General features: G+C 47.2%; 1 protein-coding gene across 9 annotated transcripts in view; it reads right to left on the bottom strand.

Annotated features, from left to right (window-relative positions):
* Positions 1–2,576: 2,576 nt before the first annotated feature.
* Svil (supervillin) overlaps positions 2,577–23,975 on the bottom strand; it is a 193,409-nt gene continuing 172,010 nt past the window's right edge. For all 9 annotated transcript variants that reach the window (XM_021236005.2, XM_021236006.2, XM_040755346.1 and 6 more), the window contains 15 exons: positions 23,581–23,717; positions 22,912–23,059; positions 22,652–22,797; positions 21,179–21,354; positions 18,831–18,975; positions 18,179–18,455; positions 16,016–16,167; positions 13,889–13,994; positions 12,959–13,166; positions 11,420–11,553; positions 9,559–9,714; positions 8,120–8,263; positions 7,014–7,138; positions 3,773–3,928; positions 2,577–3,680 (listed from right to left, as the gene is read on the bottom strand). In XM_021236005.2, coding sequence (XP_021091664.1) covers positions 3,594–3,680; positions 3,773–3,928; positions 7,014–7,138; positions 8,120–8,263; positions 9,559–9,714; positions 11,420–11,553; positions 12,959–13,166; positions 13,889–13,994; positions 16,016–16,167; positions 18,179–18,455; positions 18,831–18,975; positions 21,179–21,354; positions 22,652–22,797; positions 22,912–23,059; positions 23,581–23,717 — 2,297 coding nt within the window. In that variant the 3' untranslated portion in view covers positions 2,577–3,593. The remainder of the gene's footprint in view (positions 3,681–3,772; positions 3,929–7,013; positions 7,139–8,119; positions 8,264–9,558; positions 9,715–11,419; positions 11,554–12,958; positions 13,167–13,888; positions 13,995–16,015; positions 16,168–18,178; positions 18,456–18,830; positions 18,976–21,178; positions 21,355–22,651; positions 22,798–22,911; positions 23,060–23,580; positions 23,718–23,975) is intronic.

The raw sequence follows: 23,975 nt of genomic DNA on the forward strand, positions 1-23,975 counted from the left end.
GCTATGTATCTCAGGCTGGCCTTGAACTCATGATCCTTCTGCCTCTACTTCCTATGTGCTGGGATCACAAGCTGCACCAGCAAATCTGGCTTTGGGAATTTCTTTTTATCCTAGCAGTGTGCAGCTCAAGAGAACACCTGGTTGGTTATTAGATGTGACGTTGCTGGTCAGTTAGCCCTCCTTCTCAGTCATCCCCACAATGAGCCTGTGAGACAGCGTCTCTGTCATAGTCCACCAGGTACAGCACATCCATGATGTGGTGACAGGAACAGAGCGTTTCCAGTGTTTTCCATCTCACTCTGACCTAACCCTGTGACATGTGGTGTGATATGTGGTGTGACATGTTGACAGTCAGGCTCTGATGGAGCAAGAATAAGCATGTGTGCAAAGCTGCGTATTTACTTTCTACCAGCAGGAGGGTGGTATGGAGAAATGCCTCAGTCAGAAAGGTGTTCAGATCCTCAGCACCCATGTAAAAAGAAGTGTTTACAAGCACATGCCTGTGATCCTAGATCTGGGGAGCCAGACAGGAGGATCCCCAGAGTTCACCAGCCTGCTAGTCTGGCCTCCTCGGTGAACTCCTAAGTTGAGGGAGAGACCCTGTCTCAAAAATAAGGTGGAGAGTGACTGAGGAAGACACCTGACATCCTCCTCTGGCATGCTCTCTCTCTCTCTCTCCCCTCCCCCTCTCCCTCTCCCCCCCCTCTCAATAGGTAAAAGTAGTATTTCTTTGGGTCAAATGGCACAAATGGCCCTCGGTATCCACATTTCAGAAGCACAGGTCAAACAGATTCTGAGACTTGGTTGTGCTCAACGTGTCAACGTGTACAATCCCCTTAGGAGTTGTTATTCCCTAGATGATATAGGGCAACAGCTATTTACGCAGCCCTTTCTTGCCCTTAGGTATTGTAAGTCATCTTGAGATTAAATAAAGCTAATTGCAAGCTATGAGAGGATATGAAAGGGCACAGAGGCTCTCATTCTGGGCTCAGGAAAGAGGCAAACTGAGCTGGGACCCAGAGTGGAGCCCATTTAGAGGCCACCATCAGGTTGACAGTTCATGAGTGGGGAACAGCATTGAATACAAGAGCAGATACAGAGTGTAGAGCCCTTTGGAGCAACTTGGCTTTGAGGGATATGCTGATGACAGAGACCTGTCTTATGAAGTAACCAGATAACGTGACACTAGCCTGGCTGAGCCAAACTTTGCGTGTGTTCATAATGGTGAGACAGAGGAGAAAAGTGCTTCATGAGCCTACGCCCTGAATGGGAATGGTCTGGAGGGGAAGCAGTTAAGACAAATAGACAGAGGTGAGTTCCTTATCCCTTTCCAGAAGCAGGGATACTGTTCTTGTGCTCTGTAGACACCAGAACTCCAGCGCCCTCTGGTCTCTAGGACTCGCATGTAGTCCCCCAGGATCTCAGGCCTTAGCTTTGAGCCGAGAGGGATATGCACTGGCTTTGCAAGTTTCTTACGCTTGAACAGCTAAGTACTAGTTTCCCAGGGGCTCCAGCTTGCACATAGCCTGTTGGGGAAGCCTCAGTCTGCCTAGTAACATGGGTCTATTCCCCCAGTTTCCATCCATGTATGCATGCATCATCTAGCTACCCTCGACACATAGATAGTGGCTTCTCTCTGGAAAAGCCCAACTGAAGCCCTGTGTCTAAGGATCCAGTTGACATCCTGAGTTGGCTGCAGATGGTGGCAGATCTGTCCCTCTCTGACACTCTTTAGGTTGCTGTACTGGCTGCAGGAACCCCTCCTTTGCTGTTATTTGAGGGATGCCCTTTGAGCCTCCCTTTCCATCATTTCCAGGTACATGACTCCATCCCTTCACCATAACTCTTCTGTTCCCCCATTTCAGCTCCTGTCACAAGAGCACCAACACCGGAAGGTCCACAGCACTGGACAGTTTTCAAAGCCCGTTTCCTCCATCCCTGCCAAAAGCCTCATGATGCTGGAGAAGGCCAGCAAGTATCAGGCAGGAACGTTTGATGACTGGATAATATCACACAACCACAAAGTGTGGGTCCAGGAGCAGCTTACAGGCCTAGCCCCGGTACAGTCCCACGGTGGGGCGTGGGAGAAGGGTAGGACGTTTAAGACAGACATGTGATCTAGACTAAGCAGTGGGTGAGGGGGAAGAGCTGTAGTAACTCATGGTCCATTAGCAGAACATGCTCACAGTCATGGTTTTGTCTTTTTTCAGTTTCTGGCAGCGCTGGGCATTGAACTCAGGGCGTCACACATGCTAGGCAAGCACTCTACCATATTTTATATTTTAATGCCTTACATATCCATTCATATTTTGAGAAAAGGTGCTGAGATCTTAAAGTGAGTATAGACGAAGCTGTAGAGTTAAGAATATCTGCAAGGCTTAGAGAAAATTTATGGGTCAAATGTCCGCTTCGTCTATTTAATCTTACACCCCAGTCTAAAATTCTTGCCCTTCGTGAAATCCAGAGTTACAGCAGTTGGTACCTAATGCATCATACTGGTATTTGGTTGAAGCTATGTAGTTTTTTTTTCCCTACAAAGAAGCAGGTTTGGAATTCAATGTAAACTGATCAATGAATTGTGATTATTCTGAAGTTTTATTTTGGGGTCCTATGTCACAGAATGACATGTGTAATGTTCACAATGGGTATGAGAAATTGAGATGTTTTTATTTCTACTATTTGAGAGTAAGACCATAGATAATGTTCCAAACCAGCATCAAAAAAAGCAGAGCAAACTTTCCTGTATATAAACTGTACATAAAACAAGGCACTACACACTTCTAGGGGAGACATTAAGGTAGAAAGGTGGATTCGCATAGATGTCTTCAGAGTCCACACTGGGAAGTCATAAAACAAGGCACTATACACTTCTGGGGGAGACATTAAGGTAGAAAGGTGGATTCGCATAGATGTCTTCAGAGTCCACACTAGGAAGTCTTTGTTTGCTTTAGCACCGGAAGCAGAACTCAGCACAAGCCAGACCTAAGGCTGAAGGAGGTACTCCTGAGCATGGGGGAGGGGAGTATGGGAGCTGGAGTGGGGGATGGGATGGATGACCCACCGGACGACAGACTGGTGGCAGGCCTAACTCAACAGAAGCGACTCTGCCTACCTTGTAATAATGTTTTGACACCAAAGGAAAAACCTTGAAAGTGAATGAATGCATATTGCTTTGTTAAATACATATTTGATTTATATGGTGTTTATATAAATATATATATATTTAGAATCCACAAACTATCAAAATAACACTTTATAAAGAGAATTGCTTTAAAAAAGGTAATGCCAAGCTAGAACAGAAGGGCAGGGTTGCAGTGACCACTGAGGCAGCACTCGGCTGGGTGAACGGAAGAGATGCATTTCTCAGTTTACCTGAACCACGGAAAAGAACGATTCCAAGAGTTCTCCTACACATTTACAAAATACTCAACTCCTGGACAAGCCACAGAGTTAATAAGGTCAGGTTTGGGAAAACTCTGATTCGAAAATACTTTCTTCTTTGACAGAAAAAAAACACCAGTCCGGAAAAAAAAATCCATTTTCTGGTCTAGCGACATCGCAAGTGACCTCTTGGTGGCCCTGCCATTTGGCCCTCAGAACAGGCCCTTTGCTTTCTTCAGGTTCACTTGCTTCCAGGTGGGCAGTGCGCCGAACTCGTCTCTGGTCATGTCGAGTGCAAACTGGAGGAGATGCAAGAGATGCCCAGTGAATGGCTGGGTGAAAGGTCCCTCACACCAATGTGCCATCACCATTCCACCCGAGGGCCACTCACCTCAAAGTCTTCGTCTGTGAGGTAAATCTCAAGCTTTAGAGGGTCTACTCCCTCTGGGAGTGGCCTGGCAAGCAGATCTGCCAGTGGATAGATGGTTTTACAGAGCTTGGCTAGCACATCTTCCACCAGGGTGATCTGGTTGGAAACTTCAGTATCCTGGAAAGAGTTTACAGAGAACGTGTGAGCAGACTCGTGTTATCTATGGAGAGCTTGCAGACCCCTACTCTGTCCCATAAGTGTACAGCCTGGTCAGGAGCATGGTGTCACTCCACTGTGGAGAGGGGGCTCTGAATGTCCAGGAATTACCTCCTGACTTCCAGGGCTTTTGTCCTCCTGCCAAGCTTCAAATCAACTCTGTGTTTGAACTGTTTCTGAATGAATGAATGAATGAATGAATGAACAAGCAAACGAACGAACTCATGCTTAGGGACCCAGCTTACCTGTGAGTCAACAGCAGAGAAAGATTATTGGATCTGAAATCAAAACATTAGATGCTCCTACATAGTGGAATTTGTACTTTAAAACAACTGAGCTAAAAAGAAATCATTCCCCCTCTCCTTTCCCACAGGTTCCATTTCCTCATCCACAGCAAGACACAAGGAAGGTAAGGGTGAAGGGTTAGCTTAGTGGTAGAGTACTGCCTAGAATGCACAAGGCCCTGGGTCTCACACACACACACACACACACACACACACACACACACACACACACACACACCACACATACATACATACACACACATACACACACATACATACACACACATACATACACACATCACACACACACACACACCACACACACATACATACACACACATACATACACACATACCACACACACATACACACACATATACACACACACATACATACACACACACCACACACACACAACCCCCCCCACACACACCCCACACACACGTGGGTATTCTGAGAAAATCATCTTCATCTCTTGTACTTGTTCTGGGAAGCTCTGCCCTCCCTTTGGGCAACTGGATGGTGCATGAACGAGTTCAAGTTATCACCAACTTGGGCAATCTATGGCGCAGAATCTTGGGAGAGGTGGGTGCTATGCTGAGCCCACTGGCCTGTACCTATGGGCCGCTCCTCACTTGGTGACTCAGAGATTTGCGGCAAGTGTTTTGTTTCAGCTCCTACATTGGTAAAGTGAGGATGATAGTAAGATGAACACAAATAATAGTGTCCTGGTAACTAAATGAGACATCGTAACAGGCTTAGAGCAGCACACAGTGAGTCTTAATTACAAGCTGGCTCAACATTATGCAGCACCCCTATATTCAAGCCTGATGAGCTATCGTGAATGCAGAAATACAAGGGCAACCCCTGCTTGGGCTCAGACTGCATGGGGTAGCTGCAATGCCCATAGTCCTTGGAGCCCTGGACTCTGAGATTCACACATATTGTGAACTCACATATGCTCCGGCTAGGGGTCAGGATGCAATTAGCTCCTTCCCTACATAGATCAAACCCATCTGACAAAGCCAGGTTAGAGTGGCAGGACTGCAGCATGTATGAGGCCATGGGTTCCATTCCTGGCACTGCAGAATGGTCAGGAGGGTAGACTGATCTGTGCATTACAAAGTTCTTGATTGAGATGCAACAGCAGATTAAAAAAAATTGTGTGTTTAAAATTATGTCTAAAATATATTCAGGTCTACCTATACTTATCACTTGTTTACATACTTGCATGTATATGTTATAGATTAGGATCGGCATATAAGGGAGGATATGTATTTATTTTTCTGAGTTTGGGTTAGCCTGATTAATAGTATATGTCCACGTCCATCAATTTTCCTGATTCCATTTTTCCTTACAGCAGAGTATTATTCCATGGTGTATATGTACCACATCTTCATTATCTATTCATCCATTGATGGACATCTAGGCTGGTTCCACTTCCTAGCTATTGTGAATAGAGCAGCAATGAACATGGATGTGCAGAGATCTCTGTGGTGGGAGATGGAGGTTTTTGGGTAGATGCCCAGGAGTGGTATAGCTGGATAACATAGTAGGTCTATTTTTATTTTATTTTTTGTTTGAGGAACTTCCTACTGATTTCCATCATGTTATATACTAATCTTAACTCCCCTACCAGCAGTGAATAAGGGTACCTCTTCTGCTATATCCTTGCTAACATTTGTGGTCAGATTCCTCTCTCCCTCCCTCCCTCTCTCTTTCTTCCTTTTCTTTTCTTTTCAAAACTAAATAAGGATTTCACTTATTCACTTAATTTAAAAATGGTCTTAGTTTCTTCAGACTTTCATTCAGTATATTTTGATTATATTCTTTCTTGATGGTAGCCATTCTGACTGGGTTGGGGTGGTATCTCTAAGTAGATTTAATTTGCATCTCTCTGATGAGTAGGAATGCGTAACACTTTTAAAAAGTTACTGGTCATCTTCTGAGAGCTGTCTGCTCATCCAGTAGCCCCATTTGCTGATTGATAGTTTTGTTTCTTTAATATTTAGTTTTCAAAGTTCTTTGTAAATTCTGGCTATCAGGTCTGTTACCCCTTGTACCCCCACAAAGACAGCTTTCTCTGACAAAGTAACAAAACTAAAATGGAAAATTCCTACTTCCCACTAAACTTGGAATGTCTTTCGCTAGCAAAATTAACTCTTAAATTAAGAAATTCTAAGCCTCCAGGTGGGGAACAAATGTATGTTTGGTAGGCAGAGAGATGATGACTGCCTCCTATAAGGCTAAGTGGTGCTCTGTTGTTGCATGAACGCCATGGGAGGGTCATAATGCACTCTCTCCCTTAGCTACCTGAACATATTCCTGTGTCGCAGTCTCCTACACGCACTTAACACAAGAGGACTTGGCTGTGCATTGCATACACCTTGAGAAGCAGTGGGCTTGGTGCTAATAGAATGAAGGGATAGTAACTTTTATTTGTAGCCTTTGCTCAGACTTAAAAATTGGAAAATCATGTGTAGAAAATGATCAAACTACTTAAATTGACTTCCCATTAAGCTTCTCCTTCTAGGTCAAGTCCATGCAGCATAGATATCACATTGCAACAGGAAAAAGTGTGTCCCACTTTATTTGTAGAGTCTTGGCATATAGTGCAGGCTAGCCCAAAGCTTGTGATAAAGCACAGGCTAGCTGTCAAGTGCTAGTTGTGTACGCGTATGTCATCACACCCCACAGAGTGTTCCCAGGGTCAGAGTGCAGAATGCGGAGGCCTGGGGTGGGGAGTCAGGTGGGGAACTTACCATTTCTGTGATCTCAGCAATGTCCTCTCTGTGCTCCCAGCTGGGAAACATGTTGGTGAACGTAAGGGGCTCTAACCCAGCATGAATAAGGTAAGACTTGGGGGGTGGCCTTTTGAGATTCTTTCCTATAGGGACACAGAGCACACGTGTCAGTGAACCCAAGGAGCCTGTCCTCCCTGCTTTTCTTCCTGTTCACCCCATTTTCTTTCAGAACTCTTGACATTCACGTTTAAAATGTGGATTACGAGTCACTCACAACAATGCATGGGTGCAGTTTTACCTGAAAGGTGACTCTTATGGTTAACTCTCTTTAACGCAGATGTGACATAGGCCTGATTGCCCCTCCTCCCACTTCCTGAACCTGACAGAATGTTTCTGGATCCCTAGGGGGACAGATGTTTCTCCTGGGAACTCCCACCAGACATGTCTGCTTCCCTTTCATTTGCCTGGGAATGTTTTCCCTGAAGCAGGACAAGCTTCATAGGCACGTGACAGCCAATGACAGCATCTTCCAGGTGCTGGTGAGCATTTGGTGGTATTTGAAAGGCTGGTCACAAAGGGCTTCCCATGGAAAGAATCGACCGCACACACTCAGGTATGTTAAGTGAGCCAGTAAACTGTCAACATGTAGACAGGACATTAGTTACTGGCCTCCTTAACACAAAAGGACACGGATTTCATGTGGATGCTAACTAAGCAACCAGGGATTTACTATGAATTTTTACTTTTGTTTTATTTTTATCAGCAATACCAAAAGAAAGGCCGGCATTGGCTTTTAACAGGTTTGAGCACATTTCTGTTCTCTAATGCAGGTGCTACCTGAAGAGAAAGGTGAGTCGTGGAGACCACTCAGCTACCCATATCCACATACAGAGGGGATGTCCATGCAGGCATGTCCACAATGCAGCATGTGGGCAGCCTCGCCAAGTGAAAGAGAACTATGGACTCCCCTTTGTTCTGGTAGCAGAGAGTGTATTGATATTAATATTGACAAGCCTCTAGCTGTTAAAAGGGGGAGCGCTGGAGCCTTCTTAAGGCTGGGGGCATCTCAGAAGGGGCATAGCTGGGCCTGTGATGGCTCTCCACACCCTCCCTCTTGCCCTCACCTCGGCAATACTGCAGGACCGTCTCCATGGCGCTCTTCCGGTCTGAGGCCCAGCGAATGCGGGCAGAGCCAGTTATCTTGTTCTCAGTGGGCCACCAGCCTTGCCAGAGGTACACCTCATGGTGATTGTCAACAAGGAAGAGTGCTGTGAGGTAAGGGCAGAACCAGACCATGAGGTGCACCCCTGCCCCAGGAGAAGCCTTGCTGCTCCACCAGCTGTCCCCACACCACTCGCCCCAAAGTTCAGAGTGATGAGTCTATGGAGGTCCCTGCACACTCTGTCCTCCAGAGTTCAACTCTGAGGGACCCTAGCAGGACCAGGAGGTGACCCAAGAAAGGTCTCTTTGTGTCCTTCCTTTCCCAGCTCAACCAAAGGCTGCTGCTAACCCTTTCAGATGTCACCAGGACTTTGCTGTTAGCCACCTCTGGTCTCTAATGAGTTCACATCTGGCTTGCCCTCAACTCCCATGATGCTCTGAGCAGTGATGGTTCTTTTACAGGGAAGTGAATTTTAGACAGAATCCCTGTCTCTCCCTCCTTGTCTTCAAGCCTCCATCTGATTCTAACTCTCTGTGGCAAGTGCTCTCCAACTTGACAGCTCAGCGGCACCAAGGTCCCTCCTGATGTACATTTTGTGATTGCTTTAAAAGCCAGTGGGTGCTGACAATCCAACCAGAGCCCAGGAATGCAGGCATTAGCAGGAAGTAGCTTTCTCTTTTAGATACTCATGGCTGCTGCCTAAAGTGTGACATATGCATCTGCCAAACTCTGAGCTGCTGGTAGGGCAACTGCTGTAAAATGAGTTACTGGGCTGCAGCTCTAGGCTATGCACAAACCAAGAGCTTGGGGGGTGGGGTTGATTGGCAGGAAGTGGGAGGGTCTATAGAGCCCATTTCCTTTGCATAGGTTTGGGTATTAGGGCATGGGTTGTTATTGGGAGATCCAGTCTGCAGTCTTAATTCTGCTGAGAGCTTTCCCATATCCTTTTCCTTAGCCACTTGCTTTCCCAGGCTCCTTGGGAGCTAGAGTGGCCACATGACATCTTCTGGCAAGCGGATGAGGCGGAAATACTGAAGTTGGAGGGACATGACGAACCGCTCTTTCCTGTTTACCCAGTTTCAAATACAAACATGAAAGCTGGAGCAAGGGCAGCTCACAAAGGACCATGATGCAGAAAGCTGGAGAGGAAGGCTGGGAGAATGGCGGGGATGCCATGTAGTACTATCAACTGGCTCTTTGGATACAGGAAGTAAAGGAGTTCAGTTCCTGATACAATGCTACGTGGCTGACTTTGTTTTCTTTTGTGGTGGGTGGATAAAAGGAGATGCAGCAAGTACGCTAGCACTGTACTTGGCAGATAGGAACTGCTTAAAAAGAAAGGGAAAGAAAAGCTTCCGGGAGGGGGGCTTTGTAAGCCACCACGCCCCTTGCAGGTCTCACCTGGCTGTGGCGCACTGTACAGATCCTCTTGCAGGAAAGGCATGGAGCTGACGGCAGAGGGCGCTCGCGCGGGGTACACGAACTCAGTCGCCGAGAAGTCTCCAGAGGAGCTGCTGAGGATGAACAGGCGGGGCGCGAAGTTAAAACTCCCAGGATCTTCCAAAGAAAAGAGAACAAAGCTAAGAACACCATATGAACCAAGTTCCAGATGGACTGAAGGCATTAATATGAAACAACTCACAGAACTGGTGGAAAATAATACCGGCTTTCTGATGGGGAAATCTGTTTTTTGTGCCCCCCCCCCCCCCCGTTGGAAAATACTTCCTTTTGTTAATTTCTGTTAAGAAAGAAAGTTGACCCAGTGTCTTGGAGGACACTGGCTGATATAGGAGCCACCTGTCTAGCTTTTTCCTTAACTGTGGATAAACTTAAATACTTACTTTTAAAGGCATGTCAACTATACGACACTATTGTACAATACAGAAAATGTTGGACACTACTCCCTAGATATGGAGGATGGTTAGGTAGAGTCCCCACCTGGCACTCACACACCCTGCCAGCCACTCTGAGCTCTAGTGCACGCGGGTCTCCCCGTATTTGCCACCTTCTCCCCTCTTCATCTCTGATATCCCACTGATCTAATCCTGTGTCTTGTATGTTCTCTCTTTGCCTACTGCCTTGTAAATGACAAGAAATGCTTATGAATTGGCTCCTAAGCCATGGACATCAAATCTCCACATCATGCCTACACTGTACACACATATTTTACTCTGTCCTTTCTAAGGGTTGTGTCCCTTTTTCTCCTAGGAGTCTATGCACCCTTAAAAGGCTAAGAGCTACTGAATGAAGGACGTGGGTCCCACGACTCTTCCTCCTTCTGCCTGACTCCTTTTGGCAGACTTAAGGTCATGCCATTCAATGATGGCCTCTCTTGCTCATCCCTGAGTTTCAAGGTCCAAGTGTGCTGGTAACCGTCACAATCTCATGTCTCATAAAGCATCTCCCAGCAGGCACTGGGCATCCGTCATTGCGTGTGAAGCCTCCCTTCCAGCCATGACTGCTGAGAATTCACTGTCTCTGTATGGCCTAGGGCTTGCTGGTCAAGACTCTCCTGATCTGGTGGGTACAACTGTCTCACTGGAATTCCCACTGCTTCCTTCAGCGTGGATCCTGGCCAAACCCAACAGCTTGTCATGTTACTGCTCATCTAATTTATCAGCTCCTCCTTCTCTTCTGGTCATGTCATACCAGCCTCAGAGGCACCGTGCAAAATACCATCTTCCCATGGAGCTGTGTACCACTTTTCGGGGTGGGAAAAATCCTGTGTCTTTTCCATGCTCACACTCTTTTATAACTTTATTTGCATGAAAACAAGTCACATACAGTGTGTGGCTTAGCTTCCTTTTTTAGAAGATGCCCTCTGGGAGACCTATCCTTAGTTTTATTTACTGAGTGTTGTTCACAGAGTATGCCCGGTGGATTTTTATAGATATGAGTATGTGGTATACACGTATATGTGAACGCATGCGTGTGGAGCCTAAGCACTATCATGTGTCATCCTGAGGAAAGCCATCTACAGCCTTTGAGACAGGGCCTGTCCTTGGCTTGGAGCTCATCAACTAGGCTGGCTATCGAGGCCCAGGGACTTTCTGTTCTTCTCTGCCAGCTCTAGGATTTTAAGGGTACACCACTGTACCCTACAATTTTACATGTGTTCTGGTGATAAAACCTGGGTCTTTATACCTGCAAGCCAAGTGCTTTGCTGGCGGAGCCATGCTTCTAGACCTCGATAAGTCTCTAGTGAAAAAGCCAGTGAGCGAACGGAGGAAAAGACGATGGATGCCACGGACTGTGCCGTTACCTTGAAGCATGCAGTCGTAGGCCTTCCTGTCCCTCCTCCCCAGAGCGTCCCAGAATCCCAGGGGTTCGGATCCTTCGTCACACTCATGTATTGTCACGTTGCTGCTGCTGTGCAACCCAGCTTCCAGGGGACATCTGCATGGGAGACATGCCGAGAGGCTTACATAGGCCTGGGAAGTGTCTGCAGCACAAAACCATTCAAGACCAAATCCACAAGCCACCTCGCTCCACTTAACTAAAGGCAATGCCCACTGATGAATGAAAAAATACTCTGTAAGAATTCCATCAGTGTTTGTGCCAGAAGAAGTTTGCTCTGGGAAGAACGCACAGATATACATAATACATCATGAAGGAATGTAAACGTTTATATCTAACACAACATTTTTCTGTTTATTGCCCTCTCCTGCTAGAACACAAGCTTCATTAGGAGAAAGAGGAGTTTATTCACTGCCGACTTCTTGGTCCCTTGTTTGGCACCAAGTAACTGCTCAGTAAGCATTTGCCAAATGAATAAGTGAACGTATTTGTCATCATTTTGCATCGTTCTTAGTGGCCCAAGTGAAAAGCCTCTTGGGGCATGAATGCTCCTGGATCCCTCACGCAACATCTTTTAAACTCCCCCACCTCCACCACCCATAGGAAGATGCTCTGAGAGTCTGGTTCCATCTGTCTGTCTGCTGGAAGGCTGACTTCCTTCTCTTTGCCCTTACTTCCTAGTGCTGACTTCCAGAGAAGCCTGGAGGAGGCAGATAGGTCCCATTGTTCGCATCAGTGCCCACAGGGCAGGCTGACGGTATGTGGTGGAACACTCCACTTTTAGGAAAGAATCCAACTGTTCTCAAGGAATTGAGACTTCCCAGGCTGTCAGTTAGAGAAGAGACACAGCAGAGGGTCTCCTCGGTCTATGTTGATCTTCCCGAGGACCTTAGCCATCAAGGAGCCCCCAGAAGAGAACCCCAGCAGTGCTATGCCCCAGGGTTGCTGGCCTGGGGGTCTGAGAACCCACTGCCAGCGGCTGCCACACAGCTGGGGCCATGTTACAGTCCCCTCAACTCCTCTTTAGCTTTGCCCATTCTGCTATCCCAGTAAAGAACATATGCAGACTCCTACAAGGCACCAGCAGAGGCCGTAAGCTGAATGTTCCAGAGGGAGTAAGCCAAAGTGTGACAGTGATTGCTGGGGACACCTGCCTTACAGTCTTTTGTTTGTTTCTGAGATATCTCACTACATAACCCAGGCTGGCCCTAAACTCTTGGGCTAGCTTGCCCCTCCTGCCCCAGCCTTTGAGGTACACAGTATGTGGCTCATGGTTGCCTTTTATGGAAGTCTTCAGAAAGCTGGAAAAGCCTGCAAATTGGGGGTTTCTGTGGAGATGAGTGCCCCCTGGACTTATGTCAGAGCCCTGGCTGTAGTTCCAAAGATCCCTTGCTAGAGTCACTTTAAGCATATGGGACATCCCTTATGTCCCATACGCCATAGCCTGCCTGCATCTCTCCAGGAATTCCCTGGGTGCAGAGTTGGTCAGACGAACAACACTCACTGTTCCTTGATTTTATTCGCAGCAGTCCTCCCAACCTCCTTCGTGTGGCCCTGAGCCTTGCATCCATGCCACAGGTAAATGAGGGCCTTGTTTATGTTCAGAACAACCATGGATGTCCTGGACCTCAGGCTGCTGCAGTGACAGGCCACCTCCAGCAAGTTCCCTTCCATGGGCACCTCTCCTCGCACACAATACAGTCTCCATTCACCTGCAGGGGGCAGCAGTGGCACAGGGTTATGAGGAGCCAGGCGCGGCAAGAGTGGCCCTTCAGGCTCCCTGTGTGCTGTCAGACATACATTGTAGAGATTCCAGGACCTGTGGCTGAGGACATGCCAAGCAAGGACAGCTGCAGGTCTTACAGAATTACTGATAGATTGCCAAAAGCTCACAAAGCAGAAATAGTAAGGATTTAGTGGTGGGTGCTGGGCAATTAAAAGATTGTCATAGAAAATCTACTGGCTTTTAATTTTCATTAAAAGTGGGGACAGTTACTGAGAATTCAGTTCAAGACAACTCTCCTAGCCTCCTGAGCAAAAAGGCAGGTGAAAGGAAAGTTCTATGCAGAGTAGTGTCCCCACAATGCAGTGCTGGGCCAGCATTAGAAAGCTTTCAGTGGGAAGGGCACAGCTGTATGAGGTCAGACTTACTTTAAGGTTTTAATTTTTAAAACACTTTTATGTGTATATATGAGTGCAGTACTTATGAATGCCAGAAGGGGGCACCAGACCCCTGGAACTGGAGTTACGAGTGGTTATGAACTGCCTGATTACTGTAGGTGCCGGGAACTGAATGTGGGTCCTCTGTAGGAGCACTGTGCATTCTTAACCACTGAGCCATCTCTCCAGCCCCTAGACTTCCCTTAAAGCCCTCCTATCAAAATACCTTCAGGGACAGGAGACAAGCACTGAATTCTAACACTAAGTAACTCACTTTGCACATTGTCTTCTTCCTCTTCCCTTCGTCCAGAGTGCACCACCATACCTCCCTGGAAACACTGAAGAAAACAGGGGGGCTCCTTTCCCTGCAGAACCTGGACCTTCAAGTTTAAACATGGGAAAACAGGTCAGAGGAAGGGGCCATCAAGGCTGTGGAAACAATACTTGCGTCTTTCAGAGAGTCTGGACAACACCAACAGGGCACACAGATGTCAGCATCCCCATGGCCATCTGAAGGTAAACAGTATTAAAAGTGTAATGCATAGACTTTCTTTCAAAGTATTTTCAAGTATAGTTTTTTTCCTGTAATATGAAAACAGGAATTTTATTCTGATGCCTTATGTACCTTCTTTTATCACTCACTGTTTTTTTTTGCCATGAACTGTTCTTTATAGATACGATCATTGGCATTTTCATGGTACTTTTATGTAGGGCTGATTTAAGTGTGTTTAACAAGGTCTACCTCTTAGTAATGAGGAGGATGAGTTGCTGACTTAGTGAGTCTAGGGGATGCCCCTCCTGTAGCATCTGTCGTAGTTCAGGTCTTAAATGCCCCTCAGGGTCATGTCTTCAAGGCTCGGCTCCCAGGACTTACACTGGGAGGCTGTGGTATCTAAAAGGTGGGTGAGGTCTAGTGGGAAGTCTTGAGGTCATTGGGGGTATGCCCTTGAAGGGCTTGGGGACCCTGGCTCCTTCCTCTTTATCTCTTTTGCTTTCTGAAAATAAGCTGTGTGGTAGTTCACATTGACATATGTTTCTGCCATGCCATGCTGCCTCCTCACAAGCCCAAAACCAACATGGCCAACCAATTCCAGCAGCAAAACAAAAGATGTCACTTTGGCATAATCCGTCCCTTATAGAAGAAGTATTCTTTGAGCCCGGGAATCCTGGGCATCCTGGTACCCAGAAAGGTGGATGCATTTTGTACCATAAGTTACCTTACAAAGTTCAGGTCTGCTTGACACAGGCAAGGATCATTTTGTGGCAGTGTTTTACGTGTCTATGAACACAGGGTTAAAACATATTCCTTTCCAGCCTTTTGAAAACAGGCAGCTGAATTTACCTGCTGTTCAGAGTAAGTTACAATGCCATTGTTGCTAAGGTCTACTTCTGAAATATGATCTATAGTGGAAAATATTCATTCTGCCTTAAAATTATTTTTACGGAACGTAATTAGTTCTGAGAGCTGCAGAAAGCTGACTGAGTATGGCTCTATTTCTAGAGAAAATTTCTCTGCTCTCATCCTTCATGCTCTTGCCAATTAATCATTCATCCAAGATGGTAAAAATACTTGCCTATAGTTTCATGCTTTCCCCAAACTCCAGAGTCAGCTCTCAACTAGTGGCACTAATGGATGTGACACAGGGCACAGATCATTCAAACATTAAAGGACACCTTTGGAGCCAGGCTAGGGGTACAGCTCAGTAAGCCTAAAACACCTGCCTAATATACAAAGTGCCTTGAGTTTTATCCTCAGTGCCCATGCCAGAAGAGCCCCCCAGAAAACAAAACAAACAGCTTCTAAGTCTTAAGGTCCTTGTACTTGGGCAGTAGCACCTGCCAGGCATCATACAGGCTCTGAGGTCACGCGCCTGACAATTGGGGTCTCCTTCTTGGTCATTGGGAAATAGTAAGCAAACAAACGAAAATGGCAATGTGGTTTTTTAAGCTGTGGAAACACAGAAGGCATAGGGAAGCGGCTGGATGAAGAGAAGGGAGAGGGACTCGCATAACACAAGGTGACATGTGAGCAGAAATGGTTGCTAAGGTTTTCAGGCCCACACAGTTCCCCAGCACAGCTGCACCGCCCTCCCGCAAAGGGAAGCCTGGGAATGTTTGCTGGCTTTGGACCTACTCCCTTTGAAAAGGTGTGTCTATGATTTGTGGGAACCCCTTTTTAGGGTCAGGAGGAGACCTCTTAGAACACCGGCCCTTACACTTGCACTGGATTCAGCACCTACATGCTCGTCTCGCTGCGGACAAGGCTCAGACGGGTAGGATGAGTGCGGGGCAGGGTTTGGAGTCTGCAGAAGAACCAGGGCACCAGTGCTTTGGAGGATTCCGGCCTCGGGGCCAGGAGGGCACCAGCGCAGGCCTTGAGCAACACCCTCTCCCAGCTCACCTGGGCACCCCTCTCTTCATCCAGCTCCACGGTCATCAGAGCCGACGTTCCCTTCTCACTCACAGTTGAGTGCCGGCCTTGCCAGAAGAAGTAGACACATTTCTCCTTGCCAGCCACTCTCACCGGGTGTTCTCCCTTCTGTCGGCTTCCCACTGCAGACATAATGGCAGAAGGTGAGGTGAGCAGCGGCACCAGAGGGGCAGCAGATAACCCTGGCCCTCTTCCCCAGAGTCTGCGAGGGTTAGATAGTAAAAAAAAAAAAGTGGTCGAGCCAAAACAGGGTACCCTCTTTTTCTCAGCTGGCTGAAGGGTCTTCTGGGACCCCAGAAAACTGTGTATCATCCCAGGCAGAGGCAGATTCCCTCTGACCCCAGTGTGTGACTGGGAGTCATGGTGATGGAGAGCAGGACCAGGCTCACACAGACACTTTCCCACCGCCCTTGGCGGAGGATCAGCTGATGGCAGGATGGGTCTTGGTGAGCGGAGTGCACATCTGTAACTGCAAGGCTGGCGTGTGTGGGGAACGTTCTCTGCCCTGATGTGCCGTGTCTGTCGTCACAGGCTCAGAGCAGCACAGCTGGAGGTTATAAGCTATAGCAACTCCTAAAATAAGCCCTTTCTCTTTACAGAGTGATTGTTCTAGGAATTTTATCAGAGTAACAGAAAAGTGACTTACAAAGGGTCAACAACAAGAGAATGCAGTTGCAGGTAACACAAACGTGTTTAGAAATTACTACTAAAGCTGGGAGTGGAGTGAGAATCTGTAGCACCAGGGCTGGTGTGTGGGGAGCAGGCAGATCCTTGGATGCTCATTGGCCAGCCAGTGCGTGCAGCTGAATCTATGAGCTCCAGGGTCAGTCAGGGACCTTGTCTCAAAAACAGGGTGGAGAGTGATCAGCAGTGATTAGGTGATTAATATACACTCTCACACAGGCACAAATACGTATGCCCACCATCACAGACACATTCACCAGAACACATACACACATTTCCCCCAAATGTGCAAAACACACACACGCAATAGTTGAAATAAAAATAAATATTGATAATGAGGGGATTTTCAATAAAGTATGATGGTACATGCCTATAGCCTGGGCTTCCAAAGGCTGAGGAAGAATGATTGTGGGTTGGAGACCAGCCTGAGCTATCTAACAAGACTGTATCTCAAAACAACAAAATTGAAAGAGCTAGGGGTAAGGAGTTCCCACTGAGTCTCATGACCTCATTTCCACTTTACTCCAATCCTGTTGATAAAACTACCATTGTTTTGAGATCTGAAGGTACAAAGAAAGCCCACTTTAGTCATTAAGAAGTCAGAATATCATTATCTGATTTTGGGACCTTCACTTAACAAAATACTCCCATGTATTTAAAGTAAGTGATTCTATTAATTCCTCAAACTATTTGCCTAAGCCTGGACTCCAATGCTGTCTATTGTGGCTCTGAAATGGTCATGTTTGCATAGTTTGGAGTGGGCAAAGTATAACTGTGAACCCATGAATCATTCATACACACCCATAGCACCAACAGTCACAGAATAGTTAGTACTCCTTGCTTCAGGGGGAGGGAGGGAAGGAGGGAGGGAGGGAGGGAGGGAGGGAGGGAGGGAGGAAGGGAGAGAGAGAGAGAGAGAGAGAGAGAGAGAGAGAGAGAGAGAGAGAGAGAGAGAGAGAGAGAGAGAGAGAGAGAGAGAGAGAGAGAGAATGCATGCCAAAGGTCAGAGGAGAGTCGGGTGTCTTTCTCTGTCATTCTCCACTTTACTTAGTTCAGGTCTCTCACTGAACCCAGAGCTCACAGACTGGATGGACTATATGACCAGTGAGCTCTGTGGATCCGCCTGTTTCTGCCTCCCTGGTGCGAGAATACATGTCAAGACCGTGTGGAAGCCAATCACGACTTTTCCAGATTTCCAGAAACCTTTTAAGGGCAGTGCAAGAGTGAGGGACAGGCGGGCGTCAGCATGTGTTTCTGAAAGAGAACGGCAGTGTCCTGGCCATCCAGGCTGCCAGGATTCCACTGCCCTTCCTTCCATGTCCCTCCCCGCACATGGTGAGAGTGTCTCAGGGCTCTGAAGCGGCCCAGGGCACCCAACGTGATGCGGGGCGCCCTGCTCCAGGGTTGCATTCCTGCCCTTCCGAGCAGAGAGAACACACGCTCGCTCACCTGCCGTGCTCGCCATGTACTTCCACTTGACCACATAGGCATCCCCCTCATGGAACTGCCCGATGCTCTGCCTGGGGAGCCGGCTGTAGTCGAATTCCAGAATATGCCACACATCTACAGAGACGGTGGCAATCTCGATCTGTCTCCTGTCATCTCCTTCCACCAGGCCATAGCCACGGCCAACATTCACCCCATCTAGGATGGTGCTGGCTGTCATCTGGGGCGATGCCACCATGCGTGTCACGTCATAGGGTTTGACGTCAGACCTAGGATCATCCTACAACGGAACAGAGATGCTCAGCTGCCCCTTTGCCGCAGGTGTCTTGCTACACCCCGTGTGGCTTGGATGGCTTTTCTTCTCTCTCCTTTTGTGGTGCTGGGGGTGGAACCCAGGGCTTGGTTGCCAGCCAGGCAATTGCTCTACAACAGAACTACAGGGCAGAAATACAGCTTTCATGGCAACTCAGGGTGTCTGCTGCACACAGGGGAAAGAATGGGGGCCCTGCATACCCATTGCCACAGCAGTGACGGCGAGAATGGAATCAGAAATCAAGTTGCGGTGTCACTAGTGTACCCAGGGAGGTTTTTTGCCATCACAGCCATTTTTGCTGGTCTCCACATTGAGTCTGAGCTAAGGACTTGATCACTGTACCTTCTGCTGGACAGCTTCCCCAGAATTCTTCTCGGTAGGTCTCTTCAATTCTGTCCAGTCGAGGAATTTCTCTTTGAACAGAATAGTCTCGTTGTGCTCTGTAACTCTCCCAAATATGGCCCAGTCAGGTCGTCCTTGCCCTTTCCTGCAGGGTGGGAGCAGATAAGAAAAAGGCCTAGAGGCAGCCATACCAGCTGTGGAACAACAACCACAGTATCGCAGGTGGCTGTATTCCAGACTCACACCCCTCACTAAGCTTCAGGGAGTAGCTGGGTGTCTGCTGTAAACCTTCGTCTGCAGGCCGCTAAGACTACTGTAGAAGCAGACTCAGCCTCAGCTGTGAAAATCTCTTACATGTTGTGAGCTGGAGTAGGAGACGGGGTAGCTTGTGGTGAAGGACTTGGCCCTGGGAGCAGGGCTTTGGCCGCTTTATCTACTTCCCCTTATGATTAGCATGCTGTCCAGGGCCCAGCGTCAGCTGCTTGTGTGTTAAAAGGGGCTGCACGCACAGTCTTGGCTGCACCTTAGAGTCCCCAGGGAGATTCTAAGACAGTTGTTCTCAACCTGTGGGTGGTGACCTTTTGGAGGTTGAACAACCCTTTCCGAGAGGTTGGCTAAGACCATTGGAAAACAGGTATTTATATTCTGACTCATAACAGTTGCAAAATTACAGTTATGAAGTAGCAACAAAAAATAGTTTATGGTTGGGGGTCACTACAACATGAGGAACTGTATTAAAGGGCCACAGCATCAGGAAGGTTGAGAAGCACTGCTTTAAGCCATGCTGGTACATAAGCCATCCTCTTCCAGCTGCAATCCCTGAGACTGGACCTAGCAGGGACATGTTTTCAAAGCTCCTCCAATGATTCTGCGGCACAGCGAGTGACAAGTCAGTGGGCCAGGTGCTCCTTCACTCACGCATGTCACACTTAAGTAGAAACTGGCCATGACAAAGTATCTATGCTCCAGCATTATTCAAGTACATTAAATAAGTACTCTAGGCTTTGTTTCAGCCTTTCAAAATCCTGGTTCTTACAGTATTAATGAGTATTTGCTTGAAGATTTAATTTTTCAATACATAGATATAATACTTAATTTTTGTTGTTTTCTTGCTTTTTTTTTCCCACACAGGATCTTTCTCACTCTGTAACTCAGGTTGGCCTATGACGCATGTAGCCCAGGATGGCCTTAATCTCATGAGTGATCCTTGTGCCTGAGTTTCTCGAGTATTGGGATTACAGGTCTGGCTTTTTAAATATATTAACAAAACCATTACTGGATTTTAAATAGAGAAACTATGTAGGACACTCAGAATCTGCACACTGTTTCATGTCATGCCTGTTTCTTATTATATGACACACATAGTTTTAAAGCATTTTGGAGGGGAGTTTTACCTGCTCTAATGATTTCCCCAAATAGTTTTTTTTTTCTTTTTTGGATTTATGTCTGGAATTTTTTATGTCTTTTTTTTATTTTTAAATTTAAATTAGAAACAAGGTTGCTTCACATGTCAATCCCAGGTCCCTCTCCCTCCCCTCCTCCCATGCCCTCCCACCAACCCCCCCTCCCCCAATCCCCACTCCTTTCCCCAGGGAGGGTGAGGCTCTCCATGGGGTGTATCCACAGTCTGTAATTTCATCCAGGGCAGGGGCTAGGCCCTCCCCCAAGAGTCCAGGGTGAGAGTGCATTTCTCATTGTGGGATGGGCACCCAAAGTCCATTTGTATGCCATGGATAAATACTGCTCTACTACCCACAGTGAGGGAGGCATGGCACCTAGGCCTCCTCACTGACACCCATATTCAGGGGGTCTTGATCTGTCCCATGCTGGCCTCCCAGCCATCAGTCTGGAGTTCAAGATCTTATTCATGTCAGCTGTTTCTATAGGTTAAACCAGCCCAGTCTTGCCCCTATGCTCATCAGTCCTCCCTCTCTGTCACTGGGTTCCTTGAGTTCAGCTCAGTGTTTAGCTGTGGGTGTTTCTCGTACACTGTAGTGAATGTTAAAATCACAACCATTCTTTCAATACAGTATCCTTCTGCTTCCTTCCACCACAGAATTCATAAGACAGCAGCACAAAGTGTCCTGGGCTCAGGGTAGGAAGATGGAAACCCTGGGGAGTTCTTAATTATCACAACAGCACCCGAGATGCCGGGGTGGAGTGGGAGTCCTCCCTAAAACTGCAGCCTCCATATTCTGTTAGTTAGGTGAGAACTAAGGGAAGGTCTGTTCTGTGACCTCCACGGGCCACAGCATGTGAGCATTTTCTAGGTCCACAGTCTCTGTGTGAGGAGGAATGACGTGTGGGAAGAGCAGGGCTGCACCAGACCCACATGGGCAGCAGTGTACCTGGGAATGAGCGGGTTGCACTCGCCAGGGTCCAGTGGGTTGATGTCACAGTTCTCGTAGTCAAAGGTTCCGTTCCATAAGTGCTTGGCCAGCTGGAATGCTACTTTCCGTTGTGCTAACGTGACTTCCTTCCCATGCCACACGTAAACCTCACTTCCAAAGTCAAACACCAGGACCTGGAAGCAGCACAGGAAGGAGGTGTGACTTCAAGGGCAGACTCCAGGGCTCAGTCCCTGCTGATGAGTTCACACTTCTGCCCACTCACACCACCCAAAGCTTTAAATCTAGAGTTAGTCAGCATCCCCTGTCTTTGTTCCCCCTTCTCTTCCTCCTTCCCTCCTTCCCCTCCTCCTTGCCTCCATCATTCATTCATTCATTCATTCATTCATCCACACACAGCTTATCACACACATGGCAGATGCTAAAGAGCTGATGCTGTCTCTCCTGTGTACACTTCCAAGATTCTAAGATCCCCTAGGGGCGGAGGTCATATCATTCTTAAAATTACATTTATTTTATATATGTGTGTGAAATGCAAATGAACAAGTTCTCTAGTGAAAGAATAGAATGGCTGGAAGGGTCAAGAACAGAAAATATGGGGCTGGATAGGTGGTTCAGTGGTGAAGAGCACATACTGCTCTTTCAGAGGACCCAGGTTCAACTCCCAGAATCACAAGATGGTTCACAGTGGTTGGTAGCTCCAACGCCGGAAGATCTGATGCCCTCTCCTGGCCTCTGTGGGCACTGCATGCATGTGGTATACAAACAAGCATGTAAGCCGCACAACCATACAAATAAAAATAAAATTAAAAAAAGAAAATCGTGTGACTTTTAGAAAGAACATTGTTATGTATTTGTTTGTTGTGTGTTCATGTGCACGTACAAGGAAGTCACAGAACAACTCGAGGGAATTGGTTCTCTCTGTCCACCATGTTGGACCTAGGACTAAACAAGTCTTCAGGCTTGGCAGCAAGTGCTCTTACTCACTGAGCTACTGTGCTGGCCCTGAATTCTTTCTAGTATGCTTCTACCTAGTGGAGTTTAAGGGCCTTGTGTGTCTTCCCCTTCCTTACTTAATGACATTGGGAATACATGTAGCTAATAAATATTTACTGTGGTACATGAAAAAAATACTTGACAAATCTATAAATTATATTAACTATATGTAAATTATATGTAATTATATATACTCACACTAATTATTCCTGAAACTTTAGGACTAATTAAAATGTATTTTAATCTTTGTACACCTCAAGACATGGGGATAATATTTATATTTTATGTAAAATATAAAAGCCTTCAGCAATCTGTGACACTTCTGAACTTTGTTAGTGTTGTAGATAGTGGTAATGGTTTGAAATAGCAACTGAGCATTCTTTAGCAAGTGCCGTGTTTGACAGTCAGCATGGAGCCAGCTAGAACTCTCGGACAAGGTCAGCTCTGAGCACAGAGCTGCGTCCTTGGAGCTGGTACCTCTTTGGACTGCAGAAGGGAGCACTTGGGAATCTTCCCCCAGTAGTCATCATCAGGGACAAGTTTGTCGTCTGTCAGGCGGTAGACACAGTTTGTTTCTATGATGGCCGTCTCATACAGCTCATCTTCCTTTGGGTCCCCGGCAGCTTTGGGGTAAGACAGGACATTAGAAGGTGGTTGGCTTAAGGGACTGGTTAAGGGAGGGGTCCAGGAGACAGGATGTTCAAGCCTCCTCACTCTGAAATATGGCAAGCTCTTACACTGGTAACTGGTCTGGCCACCCAGGAGCTTCCAGAAGTCTTTGGCTGCATGAGTATGTGTGTTAATTCCTTCCTCAATTGTCTGGATATATGTAGCTCTACAACCAAGTTCCCTCTTTGTCTGAATTAATGTTGCAAGCTCAGATGCCTGGAAAAGAGAGGGAAACAATGAGTAAAGGAGCAAAACCAGTGTGGTCTTCACAAAGGGACACACCTGGCCATCAGAGGACAATGAATGCATGGCACAAGAGTTGGGCATAGGGTGGTAGGTTGTCTAAGTTGAGAAAATGGAATTTTAGGAGAAGATATACCAAGATTTTGGACCAATAATGCTCAGAGTACAATATTCAACTGATAACTTTGGATACTATTCCTAGTCTGAGGCTTTCTCCATGGGATATTCACGAAAGAGCCACACTGGCACTTCACAGATGTGATGGTCACCCAGGAGTCAACTCAGACCCAGGGCTTTCAAACTTGAGATGCAGGTCACAGACCTTCACTTCAGCACCCCCTGAAAGCATCTTCAGAGAGGTTGGCAAAGGACACTACCCGTCTCTTCCTGCTTGAATGAAACACAAGGTATCTGAGAAGCTTGGTGTGGACTGGCTAGTGGAAAACCTCATAAGGGACATATTAATAGAAGCATCTTGTCATCTCAATACTCACCTTTGCCTTCTCGATGACATTTGAGAACTCCCCTACCCACAGGAAGCAGTGCTGGGGAGAGAGCAGAAGGAAGCAGTCTCCACTGTTGAGTGACGAGGCTCGAGGCTCCACCAGCCTTGTCTGCACATGCCTTCTACCTGTGGACAAGCCCGGCACACTTTTTCCACCATGCAGACATCCCCGATGGGCGCGTCTCTGCTACAGACCTCTCATTCTAAAGACTCTATCAGTCTGAAGTCCCAGGACCAGCAGGACATGGATGCTAAGATGGGCCACATGACAGCAACATCGGTTTATGTTGCTGGCGCGTACGTCCCTTAAGGTCTCCATGCCTTTTAGGAGTGGCCTCCAAGCCTTGGATTTTAGCGTGTCTGTGGATGTAGTGAGGTCCTCCC

Source organism: Mesocricetus auratus, unplaced genomic scaffold (assembly GCF_017639785.1).
Source record: "Mesocricetus auratus isolate SY011 unplaced genomic scaffold, BCM_Maur_2.0 Super-Scaffold_100013, whole genome shotgun sequence".
In the NCBI taxonomy this organism is placed as follows: domain Eukaryota; kingdom Metazoa; phylum Chordata; class Mammalia; order Rodentia; family Cricetidae; genus Mesocricetus; species Mesocricetus auratus.